The 22,485-nt window shown below is 45.3% G+C and overlaps 1 protein-coding gene across 2 annotated transcripts; it reads left to right on the forward strand.

Moving 5' to 3' along the window:
* The first annotated feature begins 673 nt into the window (after window positions 1-673).
* Window positions 674-22,240, forward strand: heatr1 (HEAT repeat containing 1). 2 transcript variants are annotated; one of them, XM_073489784.1, is made up of 45 exons: window positions 674-774; window positions 1,427-1,585; window positions 1,675-1,891; window positions 2,001-2,142; window positions 2,246-2,347; window positions 2,806-2,946; window positions 3,779-3,990; window positions 4,097-4,230; window positions 4,343-4,424; window positions 4,884-4,985; window positions 5,078-5,195; window positions 5,406-5,513; window positions 6,282-6,380; window positions 6,473-6,561; window positions 6,800-6,996; window positions 7,515-7,636; window positions 7,771-7,968; window positions 8,553-8,727; window positions 8,875-9,023; window positions 9,461-9,653; window positions 10,193-10,365; window positions 10,681-10,845; window positions 10,926-11,168; window positions 11,692-11,823; window positions 11,962-12,065; window positions 12,340-12,486; window positions 13,160-13,278; window positions 13,533-13,654; window positions 13,742-13,870; window positions 14,456-14,680; window positions 14,810-14,939; window positions 15,695-15,870; window positions 16,286-16,338; window positions 16,491-16,614; window positions 16,717-16,857; window positions 17,094-17,395; window positions 17,934-18,084; window positions 18,323-18,502; window positions 18,777-18,911; window positions 19,129-19,233; window positions 19,326-19,488; window positions 20,645-20,799; window positions 21,054-21,212; window positions 21,557-21,665; window positions 22,012-22,240. In XM_073489784.1, the coding sequence occupies exons 2-45, from the start codon at window positions 1,444-1,446 to the stop codon at window positions 22,098-22,100; spliced, it is 6,453 nt and encodes a 2,150-aa protein (XP_073345885.1). In that variant the 5' UTR covers window positions 674-774; window positions 1,427-1,443; the 3' UTR covers window positions 22,101-22,240. The 2 variants fall into 2 exon arrangements, with proteins under 2 accessions (XP_073345885.1, XP_073345886.1); XM_073489785.1 differs by having other exon boundaries at window positions 6,285-6,380.
* Window positions 22,241-22,485: the final 245 nt, after the last annotated feature.

Consider the following 22,485-nt stretch of genomic DNA (forward strand, 5'->3'; position numbering starts at 1 on the left):
TATATATATATATATATATATATATATATATGAGTATTAATAACATACATGTAAGTGTTTCTCTATCACATCTGAACAGTCACATTTTATCACTGTAGGTGATTATATATAGATTATTAGACCTTATGGGTTCTTTCTACAGTGGCTGAGTAATAAAATGTTAAATATATAATAATAATTGCAATATCAACATATTTTTTCTTTCAAATATTTGACTAATTATCCTCTACTGTTATTAGGTTATAGAAGAGAAGGATTCATTAGGCTTTATTCATATGTGAGTTGGTTGGTGAAGAATTAAAACAAAAAAAAAATTAAATATTTCATAGTCACAAAATTAAGTTATTGATTAAAAATTATGAAACATTATACATATATACACATTCATACATCATATCGGAGTGTTTTCAGCATCGTTGTTGTCATGATGTGTTTTTTGGGGTTTATTTCTTAATTTAGTTAATAATTAGTTTTAATTGAACTGTTTTTCAGTCACTCGTGTTTATTTGGGCGTCATAAAATGAACTTGTTCGCAGTTTGTTCATATAAGTTCTGATCTGGATGATTCTTGATTTATGAGGTACTGAAAATATTAATTTGACTTTATTTCCGTCGGTATAAGCTGAAGACGAAGGCGGAAGTTCGTCGGAGTGAAACATCTCACTTCACACAAACCTTCAGCCTGACGCGACCCGGATGTAGAACCACCCGGAACCAGGTCACTGGAGCATCAACAACGTGCACACGTGTGTGTAACAGAGTCACAGAGATCAGGTCCCACTTCTTCTTCTTCTTCTCTTTTTACATTTCTAATTATTGTGATTTTGTTGCTGTGTGTTTCAGTAAATGTTCGTCAGTCGTTGGTCGCGTTTTGTTTCGTTTCAACACGGAAGTTTGTCTCCGTGACAAGTCGGCGAGTTTAGCTTCAGTAGCTACATGTATGTTGCTGTACGTGTCTGCGGTCACTACACTGGGAACAACACACACTGCTGACAGAGTCTTACCTCTGTCCGGTTAATTCATTAATCTACCAAACTCCCCTGAAAAAACTGCACTTTTAATGTTGTGTTGCTTATAAGAAAGTGTGGCCTCCGCACAGTAGTGACGTAAACACTGTTCATTAATCAGAAAGATCCACTTTTCAATTCGGCATCAACATTCACACTGAATTATTACCTGGTTTCTCTTTAAAAAGCCGGTTATAGGACTCAGCCTCCATCTGAGTGAAACCAGACACCTGAAGATACATCAGGTTCATTCCAGCTCTCGTGTGTTGTAACAGCTTTACTTAAACACCTGGTCAGGTGAAGTTGGAGCATCCTGCCGCCTTCATGGAGACGTTGTGTCCAGGTTGAGGCGACAGGAAACAGACTGTTTAGTGTGTAAATGAATCAGAGGAATGTGAGCGTGTGTTCGTGTCCATCAGATTAAGAAACAGCCGTCATGACGTCCTTGGCCCAGCAGCTGAAGAGGCTCGCGCTGCCTCAGAGCGACCCCAACCTGCTGACACGCAGAGAGGTCGCCTCGCTGCTCTTCGACCCCAAAGATGCCGCCACCATGGACAGAAGCACCTTCTACGCCCTCGGTGAGTCCCGCGCCCGGTCTGAGACGACCACCAGATGCTCGATGTGCTTTATCCCTTCACAACCTCTCCATCTGTCCTCCCCCCTCCAGGCTGCACGGGGCTGGAGGAGCTGCTGGGAATCGAACCAGCCTTCCTGGAGTTCCAGGACACCCTGTTCAGCGGCGCCTCGCTGACCCTGGAGAGGAGCGTCCAGTCCAAGGAGGTCAACGAGAGGCTGGACGCCAGCATCTCGCTCTTCCTCACCCGCCTGTGCCCGTACTTCCTCCTGAAACCGGCTCACAAGTGCATCGAGTGGCTCGTTCACCGGTACGTATCGTCACAGATCCTTCATTAAAGAAAACACCTGAGTGACGTCCCAGATCACTTCCTGTCTTCTGTGATTGGCTGTTAGATGATGTGTCATGTTGTGTTGCAGCTTCCACATCCAGCTGTACAACCCTGACAGCCTGTTGGCCTGCGCGCTGCCGTATCACGACACCAACCTGTTCGTCAGAGTCCTGCAGCTCCTCAAGATCGTGGACGCCACCAACCGCTGGAACTGGCTGCACTGCCTGCAGGTCCGACTGTGAACACAGCAGCTGCTGCACACTCGCACTGTGATGAACGTATCTACTGTACCTACTCCTGCTGCCTGTGAACGTTGTGTCGTTGTCTGTTCAGAAACCAGGCGTGCCGTTGTCCAGAGGAGCTCTGATCACTCACTGCTACACAGACCTGAGCTTCATGGACTTCATCTGCACCATGGTGACCAAGTCCATCCAGGTAACAGCACCGTGTCTCACACCGTTGGCCTGTAGGACATCTAGCACAGTTTTCATTCTTATTACACAAGCCATTCTTTATTACACAAGCCAAACTCCCCTGAAAAAACTGCACGTTTAATGTTTTCTTGCTTATCAGAACGGACGAGCTTCACACAGAACTGGAGTTGAAATGTTTAGTTAATCAGGAAGATCCACTTTTCAATTCGGCATCAACGTACACACTGAATTATTACCTGGTTTATCTTTAACAAGCTGGATATACGACAGAGCCTCCGTCTGAAGATTAATTCAAACGAGGTGAAGTCGACATCATGAAGGTTTCAGTAACCTGATGCTCCAGAGGTTTGAGAGGAGGCGTTAACTCGTTCCTTTAACGAGCTGACAGTTGGTTCGATGAGGTTTTCACTTGTGCAGCAGCTGAAAGTGAAGCTGTTTAAAACTTCTTGTGTTTTTCAGGCGTATTCAGGACACTCAGGAAGTTGCTCCCAGCTCAGAGTGATCTTCTCCTTCTACGCCTCCACCATCGTCCCGGCTCTGGACGCCGTGGACAAAGTGTCCGACACCATCATCTCCAAACTGCTGCCGTACGTTCAGAAGGTAACGGACAGAGTTTCTTCAGGGCTGGATCATGTTTCACATCCTGATTATAATAATACTGTTGTCACTGTGTTTGTCTGAACTGAACTGAACTTTAATCCTCTGCAGAGTCGGAGCAGACGTTTAAAGGCTTCTTCATTTTAGAAATTATTCTGAAATAATTTTGTTCTTCTGATTGGAGCTGCAACGATTGGTCATTAATCGATGAGTTGATCTGCAGAAAATAAATCTTAAACTTTCATCATCGATTCATCATTTTGATTCACTTTCAAAGAAAAAAACATTTCTGATTCCAGCGCGATGAGATTACTTCATTTTCTTTGTTATGAATTGTTAGTTTGACAAAACAAGACATTTGAAGTCGTCACCTCGGACTTTGGCAAACTGCGATGGACAAATTTGTCTCTTTTTTCTGACATTAAATCGACAGAACTCTTCATGATTTTCATCAGTTTAGTGGTAAAATGATTTAAAAAAAATAATAATTTATCATTTTTTAGCCCCGATTCAGTTCTCGTTCGGCTGCTCGTGTTTAAACATGAAGATGAAGTTTTGTCCTGTCGTCTCTGCTCTGATGATGTCGTCTCTGCTCTGATGATGTCATCTCTGCTCTGATGATGTCATCCTGTCGTCTCTGCTCTGATGACGTCGTCTCTGCTCTGATGATGTCGTCTCTGCTCTGATGATGTCGTCTCTGCTCTGATGACGTCGTCTCTGCTCTGATGATGTCGTCCTGTCGTCTCTGCTCTGATGATGTCGTCCTGTCGTCTCTGCTCTGATGATGTCGTCCTGTCGTCTCTGCTCTGATGATGTCGTCCTGTTGTCTCTGCAGGGTCTGAAGTCGTCGCTGATGGACTACAAAGCTGCCACCTACATGATCGTGTGCCAGCTGGCGGTGAAGGTGGTGATGGAGGCGAGTCTGGTCGACACCCTCGCCGTGCACATCAGCAAGTCTCTGCTCAAAGAGCCCGTGTTGGCCAAGGAGGGCGTGGGCTGCCTCATCGTGCTGCTGCAGAACCAGAAGGAGGGCGCCGCCGGGCCCAGGTAGGACCAGACTGACACCTGCAGGTGTAAGCTCCGCCCACTGAAGGGTGGAGTTCAACAGCAGCTCTCAGATCTTTTCATGTGGTTTGTCTGTGTCCCCCCTCAGAGCTTTCAGCTGTCTGAGCTCCATGCCGGCGTTGGTTTCGACGCTGCAGGTCATGGCGGCGTCTCATGATGTCAGTCCTCTGCTGCGTTACCTGCTGCCTCACCTGATCCACGCCGTGTTCACCTGCAGCTCAGGTGAGAACTGGAAGCACATGATGTGTTAAAGAAAGGCTCTGTGGAGGGAAGAGACGGGAGAGTGGATTCATTTTTCATTCATCACCGACTCCTGTTTGCTCACCTGTCACAGGTGAGACGGACGAGCTCGCTGTGTTGGAGTCCATCCTGCAGTCGGTTCCTCTGACCAAAGGCCTGGACCAGACTGTGGCTCGGTAAACACACCTCCTCCATCCACGACCCGACTGTGACCAACAGTCTCACATCTGATGAGCTCCAGTGGAGGATTCACAGCTGGCAGCCAACATGGCCGCTTAACTAACACCTGAAAGACATAAAAACAACACGATCACAAGTTTCACACGTTCAGTGTGGAGACGTTTCTCTGTGATGGTGACGCATTCAGAACTGAACTAGAACCATATTTACAGTTTCTCTTTTTTCTCTTCCACCAACTCTGAACATGCGTCTTAAATTCTTAAAGGAACAGTTCATGTTAAAAGTCTCGTAGTCCACAAACAACATCAACATGTTTACATGTAAACATCAGATGTCTCCACGCAGCTCGTCTGCTGTGATCACAGAGATCACGGTTTTTGTTGAAAGTTGCTCTGAGGTTTTTGCAGCACAGCGCCACCATGTGTCCGTGAGCATCTCTGTCTTCTTCATTGCAGTCTGCTGTTGGACGAGTATCTGAGTCAGACTGAACTCTCAGCTGAGAACATGGCCGCCTTCGACCGGCGCCTGCTGCCTCTGGTCCGACTGTTCGAGTCCAGGTGAGTCTGACTGCTGCTGTGTGACGGAGACACCACAGAGTGAACATTACACTGCTGGTGTTAGCGTTAGCTGTGTGTTTGTCCTCCATCAGGTACTGTGGAGCTCTGGACGGCGTCCTCGCTGGTCACGTGACCGACATCAGCAGCGCGGAGCAGAAACGTCTTTTCCATCAGTTCCTCTCTCTGTCCATGAGCAGCGGGAAGTTCCAGGTACAAAACACTGTGTCCTCCAGGAAACTGTTTTATTTGTGAATAAAAACATGAATCTATGTGTTGATGGAAGACAAAGACTTTTAGTTTATAATCTGGTGTTTGTGTCCTCTGCTGTCCGTCTGTGACGAGCTCTGCATTAATAATCTGATGAATTGTTGAACCTGTTTGCTTCCTGCAGTATGTGTCTGACCGTCTGTGTTTCTGTAGATTATAGGCGACTCGGACACATCGCTGCTCCTCAGTCTGAAACACCCGCAGCCTTCAGTCCGAGTCTCAGCCGTGGAGCACCTGATGGGCATCATCACCTCCGGACAGGTATGACTGGATACTTCCTGTCCTGTTGTCAGAGAGAGTCGGACTCACTGGAGGCTGCTTGGTTTTCTGCTCTGTCAAGAAAAACTGATGGATGAAATCAACATCACAAGATTAATGAGAAAGTTTATGGATCATGATATTTTCACAATGTGGCACGATGTTCAGTTTTCTGTGGAGGTAGGAGACTGAATAACAAGCGAAATCTGAGCCTGCTTCTAGTTCTCACTGCCAGAGGTGTGAACCAACAGAGTACAAATACTTAGTTACTGTCCTTCAGTCCATGTTTCAGGTATCTGTCCTGTACCTGAGTCTCTCTGAGACTTTCCCTCTCTACATCTGAACACAAACATCTGAACTTTCTCCTCCTCACAGCTTCAAACAGCCTCGTTACTTTAGTTTGATGCATCTGAGGTGAATTATGGATTATTGTTATTTGGCGTCATCGCACGCCGCCTTCCCAACATCACCAGACTGATGTCGACCTATCAGAGCACATCACGCACGGCAGACGCAGCGAGACGAGACAAAGACGTAAAAGACGTGAACAGACAGAGAGGGAGGCTGAATGGGGAGAAAAGGCGTGTTAGTGTCTCGTATCTGCAGAGAGTTTCTTATTTTCTCTCTTTGTTGCTGCTTTAACTGTTTAACTTTTTACTGTGTAAAAAGTTAAACATCGACCTCGTGATTCCTTCACTAATCTGAGCTCAGACACTCGGCAGCTGTTCCTCGAGCCTTAAACCGTCTCATCCTCACGTTTCTTCTCCGCAGCAGCAGAGTTTGGACGAAACCTTCCTGAAAGACGCCGTCACGGAGCGACTGAAGGACGACGTGCCGCAGGTCGTGGCCGCCGCTCTCCGTATCCTGGAGGTCAGTGAGGTCACAGATGTTACCTGTGAGCCGGTGGTGTGTGAAGGGCCGTTCAGCTGATGGTGAGCTGCTGGCTGTTTCTTCTGTTTCAGGTGGTGTTCGATGTTTTGGACCCAGAGGACATCGTGTCCTGTTTACTGTCTCTGCTGCACAGAGTGGATCTGTCGGCGGCTGAGCGATGGTCAGTGAACTACACACACACAGTCATTATTTTAATGGGTTAAACCTGACGTTAGTTTTTATCTCCTGGTCGTCCCTCCTGTGGCCACAGGGACTCAAACAGACGACTCTCGCTGGTCGACACTGTTGAACTAATATAAAGAGCTTCTCTTCAGAAACACGACTCGTGAGCAGTTTTCTGTTTAAAATCAAACTTCCTGTGTCTTCAGTAACTCTGAGCTCTGTGTCCTCTCGTCCAGGCTGCCAGTACTGACTGAGGCGGTGCGTTTACTGTCCGACCCCCGGCTGGGGAAAGGGGATGCTGAGCTGGTACAGAGGGCGGGCTGGAGGCTGCTGCCCTTCCTGGTGATCACCTCCGCCCAGCCCCGCCTCCCCTCCTGCGTCGCCCGATCCTCCATCATCACCCAACACCCGCTCACCCTGAACTGGGCCGAAGGTGACAGACTGAACCGCGACACTGCAGAGAAATCATGTTCAGCAGAACGATTTGAAAGATTTTGATCACAGCAGTGACTGCTGGGAGATTTCAGGCGACCTGTAGATGACGTCATACGTTAGGTTCATTCAAACTATTTTTTATAAAGGAACAGTTGACTGTAAAATTAAAGATTCAGTCATTATTCTCTTCTGTGCTGCTGTTGAATGAAATGATTTCCAGTTAAAGAAACTGTTTGACCTTTTGGGAAATATGCTCTCTTGCTTTCTGGCTGAAGAATAGCACACAATATGCCAGTAGCTATTAGTTAGCTTAGCATAGCATCAAGTAAGAAACGGGGAAACGAGACCGGCTCTGTTTAACATGATGAAATCCAGCCACCAGCTCCTCACTGATGATTCACCTGTTTCTGTCCACATGTAAAGTGTGAAGACGCCCTTTAACAAACCACTTGAGCTGAGTTTAGAGAGGTTCAGTGTGTGTGATTGGACCTGAAAGTGTTGAATCTGCCCCCACAGAGCTGGACGAGGTGATGAAGAGGAGCTCTGAACCCGACTTTGTTGGTTTGGCCAACCAGCGTCTCGTCTCCACGCTGACCAAGAACCTGGCGAACATGGAGCACTTCTCCAGACGGGACGCTGTGAGTCCTCATCTCAGTTTCTAACCAGCAACATGTTCGTCTGTCCGGTAGATCGGCTCACTGTCGGTTTCGGTCTGAACATGAGGTAAACTTGTAGAAAAGGATCAGAGGTTGACGCTGTGTTTGGTCCTCAGCTGGAGAAGTTGGCTCTGTTGGTGGAGCAGCAGCGAGGCTCCGGCCTCAGAGCGAGGGCGTCCTTCCTGGTGCTGACCCGGACTCTGCTGCTCAGCCTGGGAGAGCTGAGCGAGACCCAGCACCTGCTCACCGCCCAGAGGGTCTACATGCTGCTGGAGCCCCCCCTGCTGGAGGTCATCAGGGACGACGGCGCTCAGGTCAAAACCTCCTTTTATTTCTATATTAGATCAAAAGTCTGAACTCTGTTTATTCTTTAACAAGAGATGAGTGTGGTTGTGGTGGTCCGATGTGTCGGGATAATTCTGGGACTCACGACAAAATACAAAATGGATATCGTGAATAATCCGGTGCAGATGTTCGTCCTTCTGGGTCTTTTGTTCATCACGTCACCTCGTGGCCTTTCCTCAGTTCAGTCAGTGTAACTGTGACAAAACACACAAACATGAGTTTGACCACTTTCTCAAACTATAAATATCAAGATAACATTAGTATCTTTGGAAGTCGTTCCTTTTTTTTGATCAGTTAAATTTAAGAAACATGAACACTCTGAAAAAGGAACTTTTATTGTTTGAATGTAAAAAAGATTAAATTAGTTAATAAGCTTTATTGAAAATTCCAGACTTTAATCAGTGCTTTGATTAAAATGTGCATTAGTGAAGTAGTGAAGTTTTTTCCAGTATGATGTGATGATGAACTGATTATTTAACATCTGACACTTGAGCAGCTCAGAAAAATACTGTCCAGTCAGATCTTTACTTCTGTGTTTCTTGTGTGTGAACAGGAAGCTGAGCGTCTCGTCAGCGTCCCGTCGTCCTTCTCTGAAGCCCTGACTCTGTACCTGAGCAGGTGTGAGCAGCAGCCAGGTGAACGTCTGGACACACACTTCAGCCTCGTCCTCATGTCGCTGCTCAGAGACTTCATCTCCTCCCTCAGGTGTCACGACGCCTCCTTCAAAGGTAACAACGTCCTGGATGTGTGACAGCAGCAGGTTTACCTGACCGCACACACACACACACACACACACACACACACACACACACACACACACACACACACACACACACACACACACACACACACGTCATGTTGTGTTGTCCCACCAGGTGAGGTGTGGTGGAACCCGGAGAAGCTGGACACAAACACCTGCTGTTACCTGGGCCTCACCTGCCGCCTCTTCAGTGTCATCATCAGCGGAGCGGGGGAGGGGCCGACAGCCGGCAGCTTCAGAGACTTAATGAAGCTGCTCATCCAGGTATGAGGTCACTTCCTGTTGACCACGACTGAAGGTGGCGCGTCAGAGATCGAGGAAATTCAAAGTTTGCTCACAAGATCTAATGCTAGCAGCCGCTTAGCTTAGCATAAAAAACTGTGAACAGCCTGGCTCTGTAACGAAATCTACTCTCTGATTATTAACACGTTGAATCTGTGTAAAAACGGCGGTTATGTTCTGCACTGTTGTGTAGGGAAAAGGGAAGCACAGGGGCGACCGCAGGAAGCAACTGTGTTTGTGTTCAGATGAAACAAAGACTTCAGAGGAGCCGGCAGGTGGACAGAGTCAGGCTAGCTGTTTCCCTCTGTTTCCAGTCTCTGTGCTAAGCTAAGCTAACCAGCTCATATTTAGCATCCAGACACGAGAGTGGACTCGGTCTGATCATGTGACATCACTGTGTTCTCACCGCTCTCCTCCAGGTTCACCTCTCTGAGCCGCTGATGCTCTTCAGGTTCCTGTGCGTGCTGTGGGGATACAACAGTAACCATGGCGACCAGCTGGACGTGAAAGTGGGCGCCGTCCTGCAGACTCAGGCTCTGTACATGGGCAGAGCTCTGCTGAGCGCCCAATCAGCCGCCACGCTGGAGGAGCTGGCAGCCGCCGACTCACCTGGTGAGAAACCAAAACCAGATCCTGAGAGATGTTTGAATAATAATGAGCAGGGTCACGATTTAGGTTCTGACCCAAAAATCCTTTGACATGAGCGTTCACTTTCAGGCGTCCAATTCAAAGTATCGACGTGCTAGTGTTAGCCTGCAGCTAGCTTAGCGTCAGTCTGCAGCTAGCTTAGCGTCAGTCTGCAGCTAGCTTAGCGTCAGTCTGCAGCTAGCTTAGCGTCAGTCTGCAGCTAGCTTAGCGTCAGTCTGCAGCTAGCTTACCGTCAGTCTGCAGTTAGCTTAGCGTCACGCCCAGTTCGGACTGAAACACTCAGCAACTCTGTGATGAGATGTGGTTCAGACGTTCATGTTCCTCTGAGGATGAACTGTAACTCTGGTGATCCTGTGATGTCATCAGGTCGGCATGTTAATGTGTCCAATAATACTACAGATACCTGCAGAACTGATGACATCACATCAGCCTCAGCTGGACTCTGTTGACTGATGATTAGCTAATGTTAGCACTCTAAGCTAAGATGTCTGTCTGTCTGTCAGTGGTCCCGTCGTTGCTCTGCTGTCTCACCTCTCCGGTTCGGGAGGTCCGGAGGGCGGCTCTCGGCGCTCTGCAGAGCCTATCAGAAGCCAAAGCTTCTTCCTTCCAGCCAATCACAGAGAAGCTCCTGAAGACCCCCGAGGAGATCATCGCCGACCCGTCTTACCTGAGCCAGGTGAGTCGAGACATTGTCCCACAGCCACAGACTGTGAGTTTTAGTCTGTGAAGTTCTGTCATGTTGTTGATTGTCAGAGTTTTCACATTTAAAACACTGAAATAAAGAAAAATGCTTTGTCGGCTTGAAAACATCGAGTTTGACATTTTATTATTTTCTCTGAAAAAACATAATTAATTACAGAGAAACTAGAGCGAGACCTCTGAGACTGTTTCAATTAGTTAAATTAATTGATGCCATCCGCTCCGATGCCATCCACTTGTTCAGAACATGTAGGTGAGCTGCTGCAGTGTTTCATCACCGTCTGTGTTTCAGGCTCTCGGCTCTCTTCACGACGACTGTCAGTCCGTCAAAGTGTCGCCACAGCAGAAGAAGCTGCAGGCGTCGATGCAGCAGCTGCTGCAGAGCGTTCAGACACCCTGCTGCCCGTCGTACAGCGCCGCCGGCCTGCTGCGAGCGCTGAGCCACGTCAACGGACAGGTGAGGGCGGGAACACACCTGCACGTTTCAACCAGAACAACATGTCGTTTGTTTACATGTTTCCACCCTCTCCTCCTCAGTCCGTCCTGTCCAGCCTGCTTCCTGTTCTGGATCGCCTCCTGGAGCAGAGCGGCCCCGACACCCCCACCCTGCTGCGGGCCGAGGCCCAGCTGATGCAGCTCGTCCTTGGGAAGTACAACGAGGCGTCGGCCCCCCTGCTGGCCGAGGACCAGAACTGTCTGGATCTGTTCATCAGAGCTCTGAGGACCTCGACCCAGCAACACCCCGACATCTCCAGCTGCCAGATCTTTGCTCTGGAACAGGTCCGACTAACCTGAAGCTGTGCTGGAAACCAGGGTTCAGATCAGGGTTCAGACCAGGGTTCAGATCAGGGTTAGAGCTGTGTTTAAAACAGGACATAACATCTGTGTTAGGACCAGGTAGGAAACCAGGGCTGAACTGGAACTGAATGCATCTGTAAAAGGTTAATATCATCTAATTAAAAGACATAAAACCGAGTCTGACGAGATTAAAACCAGCTCAAAACCTGTGTTGGGACAGAGGATGACAACAGGCTGAAATCCAGGGCTAAACCCACAGCAGCCAGGTTTACAGCTAAGCATAAGCTAGAGGCAGAAACGGGGATAAACTCCGGTTAGACTCCAGCTTAAACCTGGGAAGAAACCAGCACTAAAGCCAGAGGTCAAACTAGTGTATAAGTCAGGCTTAAACCCAGGATTCACAGACATAAAACCAGGTTTAAAGTTGAAACCAGTGACAGAAGATGATGTCTTCAGGTTGAGGTGAATGTTATCTGCATTACTGACGTGTCTGTCGACTCTGCAGATCACGAAGCCGTTCTTCTCGGCCCTCGGAGACGAGAAGGTGCAGCAGAAGCTGCTGTCGGTGATGTTCGACCTGCTGGTGGAGAGCAGGAGTCCTCTGGTGGCCAACACCATCAGCAGCGTCTTTAAAGGGGTGAGCAGAGAGAGAGAGAGCGACCGACTGTAAACGCTGAGCACCAACTGATCTGTTTGAACAGGAACGTCAAGAGTTCAGGTTAAAACAGGCTTAATGTCTGGAGGCTGGTCATGAGTGTGTTTTTCTTTTTAACAGATCGCTGTCGACGGTCAGCTGGTGGCCAATGAGCTCGCTCCACCAGAAAAACCCAAAGTGAGCGTGACGGTGCAGCAGAGCCGCCGGAGCAGAATGACTCTGAGGTGAAGTCTGATCTGCTGTTGGTCTCACAGTCGAAAACAAATCAACTCCTCTGACAGCAGAGAAATATCTGACGTGTCTCATTGTATTTTATAACAAATCAGTTCTTTCAGAAGTTGATGAAAAATCTGTTGTTTGATTTGTGATCAGAAACTTCTGCAACAAATATTTTACTCATTAATTCCTGCAGGAAAAATCAAGGCAGCAAAGAGGCTCTGCTTCTGTCTGAGTTGAAAACATGAGGACATAATGAGGCTTTTCTCTTTCCCTGGTTAGGAAACCTCAGGAGAGCAGTGCTGTGGCTCCAGAAGGGGGCGCTGTGTCATGGCAGAGAGTCACTCTGATCCTGGAGCTGCTGCAGCACAAGAAGAAGCTGAAGAGAGCCCAGATGTTGGTGCCGGTTCTGTTCTCTCTGCTCGCCAGGTAACGTCACAAAGAAAAGTCATTAATGTCCTCGTTAAGTCTCACAAACTGCAGACAGGAAGGGCCAGTAAACAGACGTCAGGCGGTAATTAAAGCATCAGCGTTTCCATATTTAATGAAGAAACCTAAAGTACGTGTTGGATCCACAGTGATGCTGAAGTCTGCCATCATCAGAGTGAAATCATTTAAATATTAAATGTGCATAATGTACAACAGAACTAAAGCTGAATGAAAATTATTTATTTATATATTATATTCATGAATGAATTGTAACTGAAAGCATAAATAAAAAGTCAGTTTCAGATTAAACTTCATCATCGTCATGACGATCTTCTGCTGAACTCATCATTTTCCTGATCTTTCCAGTAATTTTGTTTTTTCAAACATTAAACTGAAAATCTGATTTTTGAAAATGTACGTCTGTCTTTCATGTGTACGTGCACAGTTCAGCTTGATCAAATTATTTAATTTTAACATTTTGGCGTCCACAGTTTAAAATCTGTTAACAGTTTTAAATCAAACCGACTGGAAAACAGTTTTAGGACCTGAGTAAAAAACAAATAATGTTTTGTTGACTTTGAACAGATTAGACATGTTTCAAGTAAAATGTTGTCAAAGCATCAGTCACAGTTTGAAGAAGTATTTCAAAATGTTTGTTGTTTTGTGTCGTCAGGAGTCTGGAGCCGTGTTCAGGCGATCACACCAACATGGAGTACACCAAACAGCTGCTGCTCAGCTGTCTGCTCAACGTCTGCCACAAACTGTCTCCTGATGGACAAGCTGTGGCTGCAGGTAGGTCCAACATCATTTATGTGACAGGGTGTGGCAGGTGATCCAAAACACCACAAGCTACAAAAGCAGGAGTGCTCCTGTGGTGTACGAGGCCACGTTATTAGATGAAATTAACACATTTTACGTACGTTTTGATCTCCTCGACAAAGTCGGTTATAAAGTCTCCTCTGCCTCCAGAGGACTTAATGACATGAAGCGTAACATGGAGCCATTAGTTCCTCTAAACTTCTCCATGATGTGATTTTTCTCTCCAGATGTCCTGGATGAAGATAAGTTCAGTGTGGAGTTGGTGGTTCAGTGTATCAGAGCGTCCGACATGCCGCAGACTCACCACCACGCTCTGCTGCTGCTGGGCACCGCCGCCGCCATCTTCCCTGTGAGTCAACGAACAGACTCCCGTGTGAGATTTAACGTTTGTGTTTGGAGCCTTTTTGACTCTTCCTGTCTCCTCTTTGGCCTCCAGGAGAAAGTGCTGCACAACATCATGCCCATCTTCACCTTCATGGGAGCGAACATCATGCGTCTGGACGACGCTTACAGCTTCAGAGTCATCGACAAGACGGTTGAGATGGTCATACCTGCTCTGATCAAGGTGACGTTTTAATCTGCTGCCATTTGTACCCAAACATTCAGGTGGCGAGTAAATCATCAGATATGTCAACAAGTGAGAACAATATAAAATATATATATAATATACTGTATATATATTTCTAAATTTTGAAAATACCCAACACAGTTAAAAACACAAAGTTCGGCTGGATTATTCCACTTTGGTCTCACATTTGAGTTATTTTCATAGTTTTGTCCATTAATTCTATCAGCATGAAGTTAATCAGACTTAAACAGGTTTATTGCCCTGATGAACAGAAGATGTTTATCAATATATTTAGTTATAATTCTACAGAAGAATTCATAAATATAAAATGTTATTTATTAATTTATACTCCAATCAAATAGGAGCCAGCACATCACAAGGGTAACTGCTAACTCCTGCTAACTGTAGCTGCCGTTAGCTGGTTAGCTTAGTTAGTGGTCATATTAGCTGACTGTGCGTGGACTGTGGCAAAGAGCTAGCTGGTTAGCATGCTAACGTGTATGGAAACATAAAGCTGTTATTGAAGCAGAGATGATGAATGTGCAGTAATAACGGAGCTGATGTAACGCTGCGTGTCTTCAGGCCCACCAGCTCTCTGACGGCGGCTCTTCGGCTCACGTGGACGCCGTGGTGACGAGGATCATGCTCGTGTTTGCCGACGCGCTGCCTCACGTGCCCGATCACCGGCGGCTGCCTGTCCTCGCTCAGCTTGTGACCACGCTGGGCCCCGCCCGCTTCCTCTGGGTCCTAATGCTCCTCCTGTTCAAGCTGCACGCCACGCAGACCGCCAGCTCTGTGAGCGAAAAGGCAAGACGTCGGCTTGTTTCTGAAATGACAGTTAGTGAGAGTTATCTGGAGAGACAGACGCCAGGTTCATACACAGATGAGTTGTAAGGTCTCATAGGAGCATGTGTTGATGTGTGTGTTCATGTGCAGGATGCCGCTCTGGAGAGAGATGTGGACTTCTGGATTTCTCTCTGCTGTCAGTTCGAGGTGACCGACCAGCTCACTTCCCTCATCAGCATCCTGAACTTCCTCCTGCAGCTGCCTGACGACAAAGATGACGGTGAGACGCAAGTTCAGACTTGATAAAACCAGAATCCGAAACACAAGCCTCCCAAACAACCACTCACAGTTTTTGTTGCCTCACTGTAGTAACATATTTTGCGAGGCTCACGTCGGCATCGTTCCTACGATTTAAACCCTAAATTCAGATGTAAAAATCTCCCCTGAATGTTGTGCGCTCAGTTATAAGACTGAAAACATTCACTGACATTCTGATTATTTAAAGGAACGCTGTTCGATATAAAGAGACCGTTTCCTCAAATTCAGAAACTTTTAGCAGATTATTTCCAGAACAGACGTCATCTTTGTCCCGTTCAGTAAAGTTGATTGTTGTCCAGCGAGTGGTGCGTTGGTCCAGTCGGGTTCAGGAAGGGAAAAACCTGTGAATTATCTTTTATAAACCTGCTGGTCTCAGACCGTAGAAGAGAAGAGGACGAACAGTTAGAGAAGAAAATAATAAATAATAAGATCAACCTTTAGTGCTGAAACAATTAGCTGAATGGTCCCTCAGCAAAAAATTAATTCACAACAGGTTTTAAACTCATTTAATTTATTTACCATACTGAAACTTCAACACGCTCTTTTTGTTTTTTTCTTTTTATATTGTTCAAGTTTTGGACTCGCAGTCAGACAAAATAAGATCTTTGAATCTTGTGACGTACTTAAAATAAAATAATTAATTATAAAACATGAATTAAATCAGTTTGAACAAACGTGTCTTTATGCAACATTTCTTGATGTTTCCGACCTTTGCAGCTGCAGCGAAGCGCCCCGTTGGTCGACGAGGAGCTAAGAAGAAGGAGGAGGAGGAGAAGATGGAGGAGCTGATCTTCAGTGTGGAGGCTTACAGCAGCAAAGAGCTGCGACACTTTAAGTTCCTGTGCGTGTCCTTCATGGCTCAGCTGCTCGGATCCACCAGCTTCATCGGGAAGGTGGGTGACGTGTCGGCGAGCGTTCACAACAGTTTGTGATGTTTTTACAAAGAAGGAAAGGAAAGGATTTAATAGAAACAGGCTGTAATACAGACTAGACAATGAATTTGTCTGTTGAACACTTTAGACTCAGTGTTTCTCATAAAACTGCACCAACATTTGAAACTGTTAAAACACAGAAACATTAAAAAAATAAAGAACAAACTCTTGAAATATAATAAAACAGAGAGGAACAATATGAAACATTTTCAGTGTGATTCAGTAAAATAAAGCAAGACGACAAAAGCTGGTCTGTTGTGATTTTTACATGGTTTAATCAGTAGTTTTACTATTTTGTTCAGAAATCCACAACAGAAATACAAACAATATACACAAGACATAAAAATGAATAACAATAACTATTTTGATGTTTCAGGTTGCAGACGGTGGTGACATCATCGATGAGTCTCTTCAGCAGCTGCAGCAGAGGTGAGTTTAAAGCAGGTGTGTGTGTGTGTGCGTGTGTGCGTGTGTGCGTGCGTGTGTGCAGCAGCTCAACACGTGTGTGTGTGTGTGTGTGTGTGTGCGTGCGTGCGTGTGTGCAGCAGCTCAACACGTGTGTGTGTGTGTGTGTGTTTCAGGCTGCTGGAGGAGATCCTGCGATACATCCACAGTGTAGCTCGCTGTGTGGAGGAGAACGCTGACAAACCCACCGCCAAGTTCTGGAGAGTTCTGCTCAACAAAGCCTATGATGTTCTCGATAAGGTTTGTTGATTATAGAAATATTTTATTTAAATGTTACTGTTTGAGTATTTCTGCCTTGTACAGTTTGTAAACGCCTGTGTGTCATTGCCTTCTGTTGCCCAGGTGAACTCCTTGTTGCCCACGGATACCTTCATCACGGTGATAAGAGGGCTGATGGGAAATCAGCTGCCGTCAGTCCGGAGAAAAGCCATGGAGCTGCTGAACAACAAACTGCAGCACAGGACGCAGTGGGAGGAACAACAGGTAACATAACACAGTGTCCTAACTGCATGTGACACCAGCAAGCATCAGTGACCAAATCGCTCGATTTCATTGTTCCCTTTCGGGGTTTCCTAGCTGGCTCGCCATTTTGAGCCCGACACCCTGTTTCTATTTTATTTCTGTTGTTCATGTTGAAAACACAACATGGACAAGGAGCAGAGTATTTTAAAATAAAGTAGTGGATCGTTGGTTCATGTAGTTTCTTTTCTCCATCGCAGGTCACAGCGCTCTTACAGCTGACCGGCAACCTGCTGAGCATTGTGGATAAACGTCGTGGTAAGGTGATGGCGGAGGAGGAGGCAGAGCAGGCCATCAACCGACAGACGGCGCTCTACAGCCTCAAGCTGCTGTGCCGCAGTTTCGGCTCCGACCACCAGGAGGCGCTCGTGCCCGTCCTGCAGCAGACGGTGGAGATCGTCACATCGGCAGAGGAGGAGAAGAACGTGATGGGCAGCGCTCTGCTCTGCATCGCCGAGGTGGTCAGCACGCTCAAAGCACTCGCCATCCCGCAGCTGCCCAGGTGAAAACATTTGACACAGGTGTACTGAGTTCAGCTCGGCTGTTCGTCTCTCCAGGAAGCTTCATCTGATCTTTCATTATGAGTCAAATGTGAAATATTTGAGTTCAAACTTCAGCCATGTGAGATCTAAACGATATGATCACGTAAGTGGAGCAGAATAAGAAATATTGAAATGAAAGAGGAAGTGTTAGAGTTATTGTAAGCAGTCATGTGTTTCAGTGTTTAGAGTGAGTAAATGAATGCCCAGAGGTCAGACTACCTGTTTGTTCTCTGTAGTTACATTTTGAGCACAAATTAAAAACCTGTTGAACTGCAAAATGTTGATTGATGATTTCTAATCTACTGAGCTCATTAACAGGATGTGGTTTTTAGTCGGAAAGAATTTTCAAAAGCAGGAAGTTGCCTGATGTTTCTCTTAAATCCACCATTATATCAGGAACTAAAGAAACGACACAGTTAAAAACTGATTCGATTAAAAGCGTCTGCTTCACTTTCGTGCTCTTCAGTGTGTTTTAATTTGTTTATTTGTGACATGCAGGTTGATGCCGGCAGTGTTGAACACGCTGACCGACAGGAAGGACCTGCTGACCAATGAGATCTACCTGCTGAGCGCCGTCACCGCCCTCCAACGTATAACGGAGACGCTGCCGCATTTCATCAGCCCGTACCTGCAGGACATCACCTTACAGGTGAGATGACGATGATGAAGAAGAAGAAATGAGAGATTTAAACGAGGCAGTTATCTTGACTCTTTCATTTCTGCAGCTGTGTAGACTGTTTTTATGGACCCAGGTTCAAACTGGTGACGACAGGATTTATGGTTGTTTGTTCCTCATAAAGTAAAAGAAATCAAATATTTCCATGTGATGTGTGGTCATGTGATGATGTCACTCAGCAGCACCGTCGTAACACTTCCTGTTCCTGCAGGTGTGTCGGCTGACTCGGCTGGTAGAGTCTTCCTCCTCCTCCTCGTCTTCCTCCTCCACCACCGCCCAGCTGTCCACACGTCTTGCCTCCCTCAGGAGCACCCTCGCCACCGGGCTGCCCCCCAGGGTCCTGCTGCCCACCCTCAACAAGTGCTACAGCAACATGGTCGTCGACAAGAAGGTAAGTCTGAGCGTCACAATGGAACCAAAGTTTCTCGCTTTATTTTCATGAATTTGACCCAGTCAGCTCGAGTGTTTTTGCACAAATTTAATTAATGTTAAAACATAGACAACACGTTTTTCTACTGTTTCCTCTGATCCACTTTGAGCTGACGCATCTCTCACCTGGTTTCCTTGTGCTGTTAAATCACCACGTACTGTGAGGATCAAACTGGAGCAGTTTTATCTCAGTGACGTGATTGTTCTGGTGTGACTGACGGTGTGTTTCCCTGCAGGGTCAGCTGGGGGCGCTGATGAGCATCCTGAAGGAACACATCAGTCACATGGAGAGAGACCAGCTGAACTTCCACCAATCAGAGCTCACCTCCTTCTTCCTCACCGCGCTGGACTTCCGTGCTGAACACTGTCAGGTGGGTTCAAAGCTGCTCTGGTTATTTAAAGTGTTTCTAGTAAACATGTCGGACGTGTTTTCTTCCTCAGAAAACAAATCCAGCGTCGTTTACTTCCACGTTTACCTGAAGATCAGTAAAAGAGTGAACCGACTAAACGGGTTCAAGCTCGTATCAGAACAGACGGCCGTTTAAATCTCAGCTGTCACAGAAACCCTTTATTACTTCTCGTGTTCAGGGCGATCTGGAGAAGACGGCGGTGATCGAGGGCTGTGTGATCGACTGTCTGCTCGCCATGGTGATGAAACTGTCTGAGGTCACGTTCAGACCGCTCTTCTTCAAGGTAACATCAGTGTCAGCTGATTCTGTCCTCACGATTCAGTAGTGAGACAGTGATGATGTCAGATGTGATCCAGATGTTTGTTTCTCCTGCAGCTGTTCGACTGGAGTAAATCTCACAGTAACGAGCGTCTGCTGACCTTCTACCGACTGTCCGACTGCGTCGCCGAGCGCCTCAAAGGGCTCTTCGTCCTGTTCGCAGGAAACCTGGTGAAACCGTTCGCTGACCTGCTGCGACAGACCAGCAGCTCACAGACAGGTGAGGCTGCTCGTATCATCACTTAATATTTACTTCATTGTACTTTTTTCTTACTTGATTTTATTTTTTACTTTTTTAATTGTTTTTGTTTGATAACTTCATTTTTTATTTCACTTTATTTAACTAATTTTATTTGCTTTTTTCTTTCAATCGTTAAATTTTTAGATTTTTATATGTAAATAATTTTTATTTAACTTAATTTGGTCTTCTGTCATTATACTTTATTTTTAATTTAATGTCTTTATATTATCTTGTTTTAATGTTTCGTCATTTTTAATTAATTTTATTACAATTTTATTTTAAACTGTCTTTTACTCTTGAATTTTTTGTTTTTTTTGTTTTTATTTTTTTTTGTATCGAGCATTTCATGAATTCATTTCATGAATTCATTCATGTACAATTCATAACAGCCGAAAACTACAGAGAAAACTAGCAATAAACTAGAAGGACACACACCAATAATAACAAAGAAAAAAAAGAAAGAGAAATAACAAAAAGAAAAAAAATGAATTTTATGACTTTATTTCATAATATTCTCTTTTATTGTGTTTTATTTGCCTTTTTAATTTTATATTACTTGTTTGTTTTTTCTATTCAATTTAATATGTTTTCTTCAGCTTTATGTCATTTTTCTTTAATTTATTTAATAATATATTATTTTATTTTTTGTATTATTTTATTTTCACTTTACTATATCATATTTAACAGGACTTAATCTAATTCAATATGAATATAATTTATTTTACTTTATTTTTATAATTTAACTTGAATAAACTTTTTTCTATTGATGTTTTTCTTTTTTCGGAGGTGATTCTCAGCAGAGGACTCAGATTTTATGCTCTGGTGAAAGTTCACTTATTTACCAGATGGATGAAATAGATGACACATTTTTTTACACTTGGCTCAAACAAACAAACCTTTCTTCAGATGATTAACAGTTTCTGTCTCCAGCGGCTCCTCATGAAACAAGAAAAGCCTTAAAGAAAGGAAAAAAGTTTCCAGATAGATTTTTGTTTAATCAACAGGAGTTATTGTTATTATATGATCCAAGTGTTCAGTCGGTCCACATCAACTTTTACAGTGTTCATGTTAATATTTAAGTTTTCCTCTTCACAGTACTTGAATTAGATAATTTATGATGTCCTCTTTGTTTCAGATGACTTGTTGTTCGACTCGTGTCGGTCTGAAGAGAAAACCGCTCTGCTGCTGCAGCACGTCCTCGACTGTCTCTACAAGATCTTCCTGTACGACACGCAGAGGTTCCTCAGTAAAGAGCGAGCCGACGCCCTCATGAGCCCGCTGCTCGACCAGGTGAGAAATAATCATTGAGTGAGAGCTGCGTGAATGGGTGAGAGCTGCGTGAATGGGTGAGAGCTGCGTGAATGGGTGAGAGCTGCTCCTGCAGCAGTACGTCAACATGTTCATAAAAACATCATCTGATCAAAACATCTCAAAATACTGAAACATCATCTTTAGTATCGGTTTACAAAATGATGATGATGATGATGACGACGACGATGACGATGACGATGACAATAATAATAAGATGATGTCTCTGTGTGCAGCTGGAGAACGCTCTGGGCGGAGACCAGGTGTACCAGCAGAGAGTGACCCAGCACCTGGTCCCCTGCGTGGGTCAGTTCTGTGTGGCGCTGGCTGACGACACTCAGTGGAAAACTCTCAACTACCAGATCCTCCTCAAGACCAGACACACCGACTCCAAGGTGAGAACCCCTGCTCACTTTGACCACCTGGTCAGAGGAGCCCTGGCAGCCTTGCAGACAAGACTCAGGGCTGTAACACCCATTTCATGTGCAGTGGACTTCAGTCACAGAACAGATGGTAGAGACGTCCTGTCAGGATACTTTATCTATTGAACGTCTTCCTTTTAAGTATCCGTATTGATGATTGGTGATGATTTGTTTCAAAGCTTCTTTTTGCTGCCGCTCCTGATTTGAACAAGTTTATTATGTTTATGAGAGGAGTTAATGTCTAGTTAGTCTCAACTGTTGATACAGATGTGCAGGAAGTAGTTTAATTAAACTCCTCTTCCTCCTCCTCCTCTCAGGTGCGTTTCTCGTCTCTGTTGATGCTGATGGAGGTGGCGTCCAAACTGAAGGAGAACTACATGGTGCTGCTGCCGGAGACCATCCCCTTCCTGGCTGAACTGATGGAGGGTGAGAATTATTCAAACGGCATTTTCAAATGAAAAACATAAAGATGCTCGGGGATTTCCCAGTGACATGTACCGTTTCTCCTGATGTCACTCAGGACACTCGTGTTTATTTTAAACTGTTGAACATAACCACAGATGAGACGTCTTCACAAAGACTTGACTCCTAATGTCAGTGTCAGCTCCAGCTTTCTGTTTTAACACGTAAGATTCACTGTGTTGTCATTCAGAGCACACAGGACGCTGCACAGTGAAAGAAATGTGTCGCTGTTTTAGTTTTTAGTGCTGATGTTTGCTGAGCTTCATGAAGTGAAATCTTAAATGTGTGTTCACGTGTGTGTGTTTTCCAGATGAGTGTGAGGAGGTGGAGCAGCAGGTCCAGAAGGTGGTTCAGGAGATGGAGAACATCCTGGGAGAACCGCTACAGAGCTACTTCTAGAACACACACACATTCTGTATACACACAGTAACGACACACGGCAGGTTTCATTTTTCAGCCTGATGTGAAATTTGTGTTTTTTTTCTCTCATCTGTACAAGAAATAAATCCTCAATAATAAAACAATGAGTTATTCTTTAATTCAGTGTGAGTTTGTGTTTGATTGTAAAGAAATGAAAGTCCGATACTGAAGCCCTGAACGCTGGTGGGTCGAACACATCATGTCCTGTTTTCCTGTGAGAACGAGTTAAATCTCAGTTTTTTACTTAAGATCACACGTTATTTATGTCATTATCATGAAATAAATGTTTTCCTGAGATGATCATGAGAATCTGAAGTTTTCATCTTAAATCAGTTGCCACACTTAAGACACCTTGTGTGTACGC

This window comes from Pagrus major, chromosome 20 (assembly GCF_040436345.1).
Source record: "Pagrus major chromosome 20, Pma_NU_1.0".
Lineage (NCBI taxonomy): Eukaryota > Metazoa > Chordata > Actinopteri > Spariformes > Sparidae > Pagrus > Pagrus major.

What these genes read in the sequence shown, in the direction of transcription:
- heatr1 (XM_073489784.1), top strand. Translation starts at nt 1,444, where the DNA reads ATGACGTCCTTGGCCCAGCAGCTGAAGAGGCTCGCGCTGCCTCAGAGC. An exon ending in TGCTGCCGTACGTTCAGAAG is followed by an intron (nt 2,947 to 3,778) that starts GTAACGGACAGA and finishes TTGTCTCTGCAG; the next exon opens with GGTCTGAAGTCGTCGCTGAT. An exon ending in CTGGACCAGACTGTGGCTCG is followed by an intron (nt 4,425 to 4,883) that starts GTAAACACACCT and finishes TCTTCATTGCAG; the next exon opens with TCTGCTGTTGGACGAGTATC.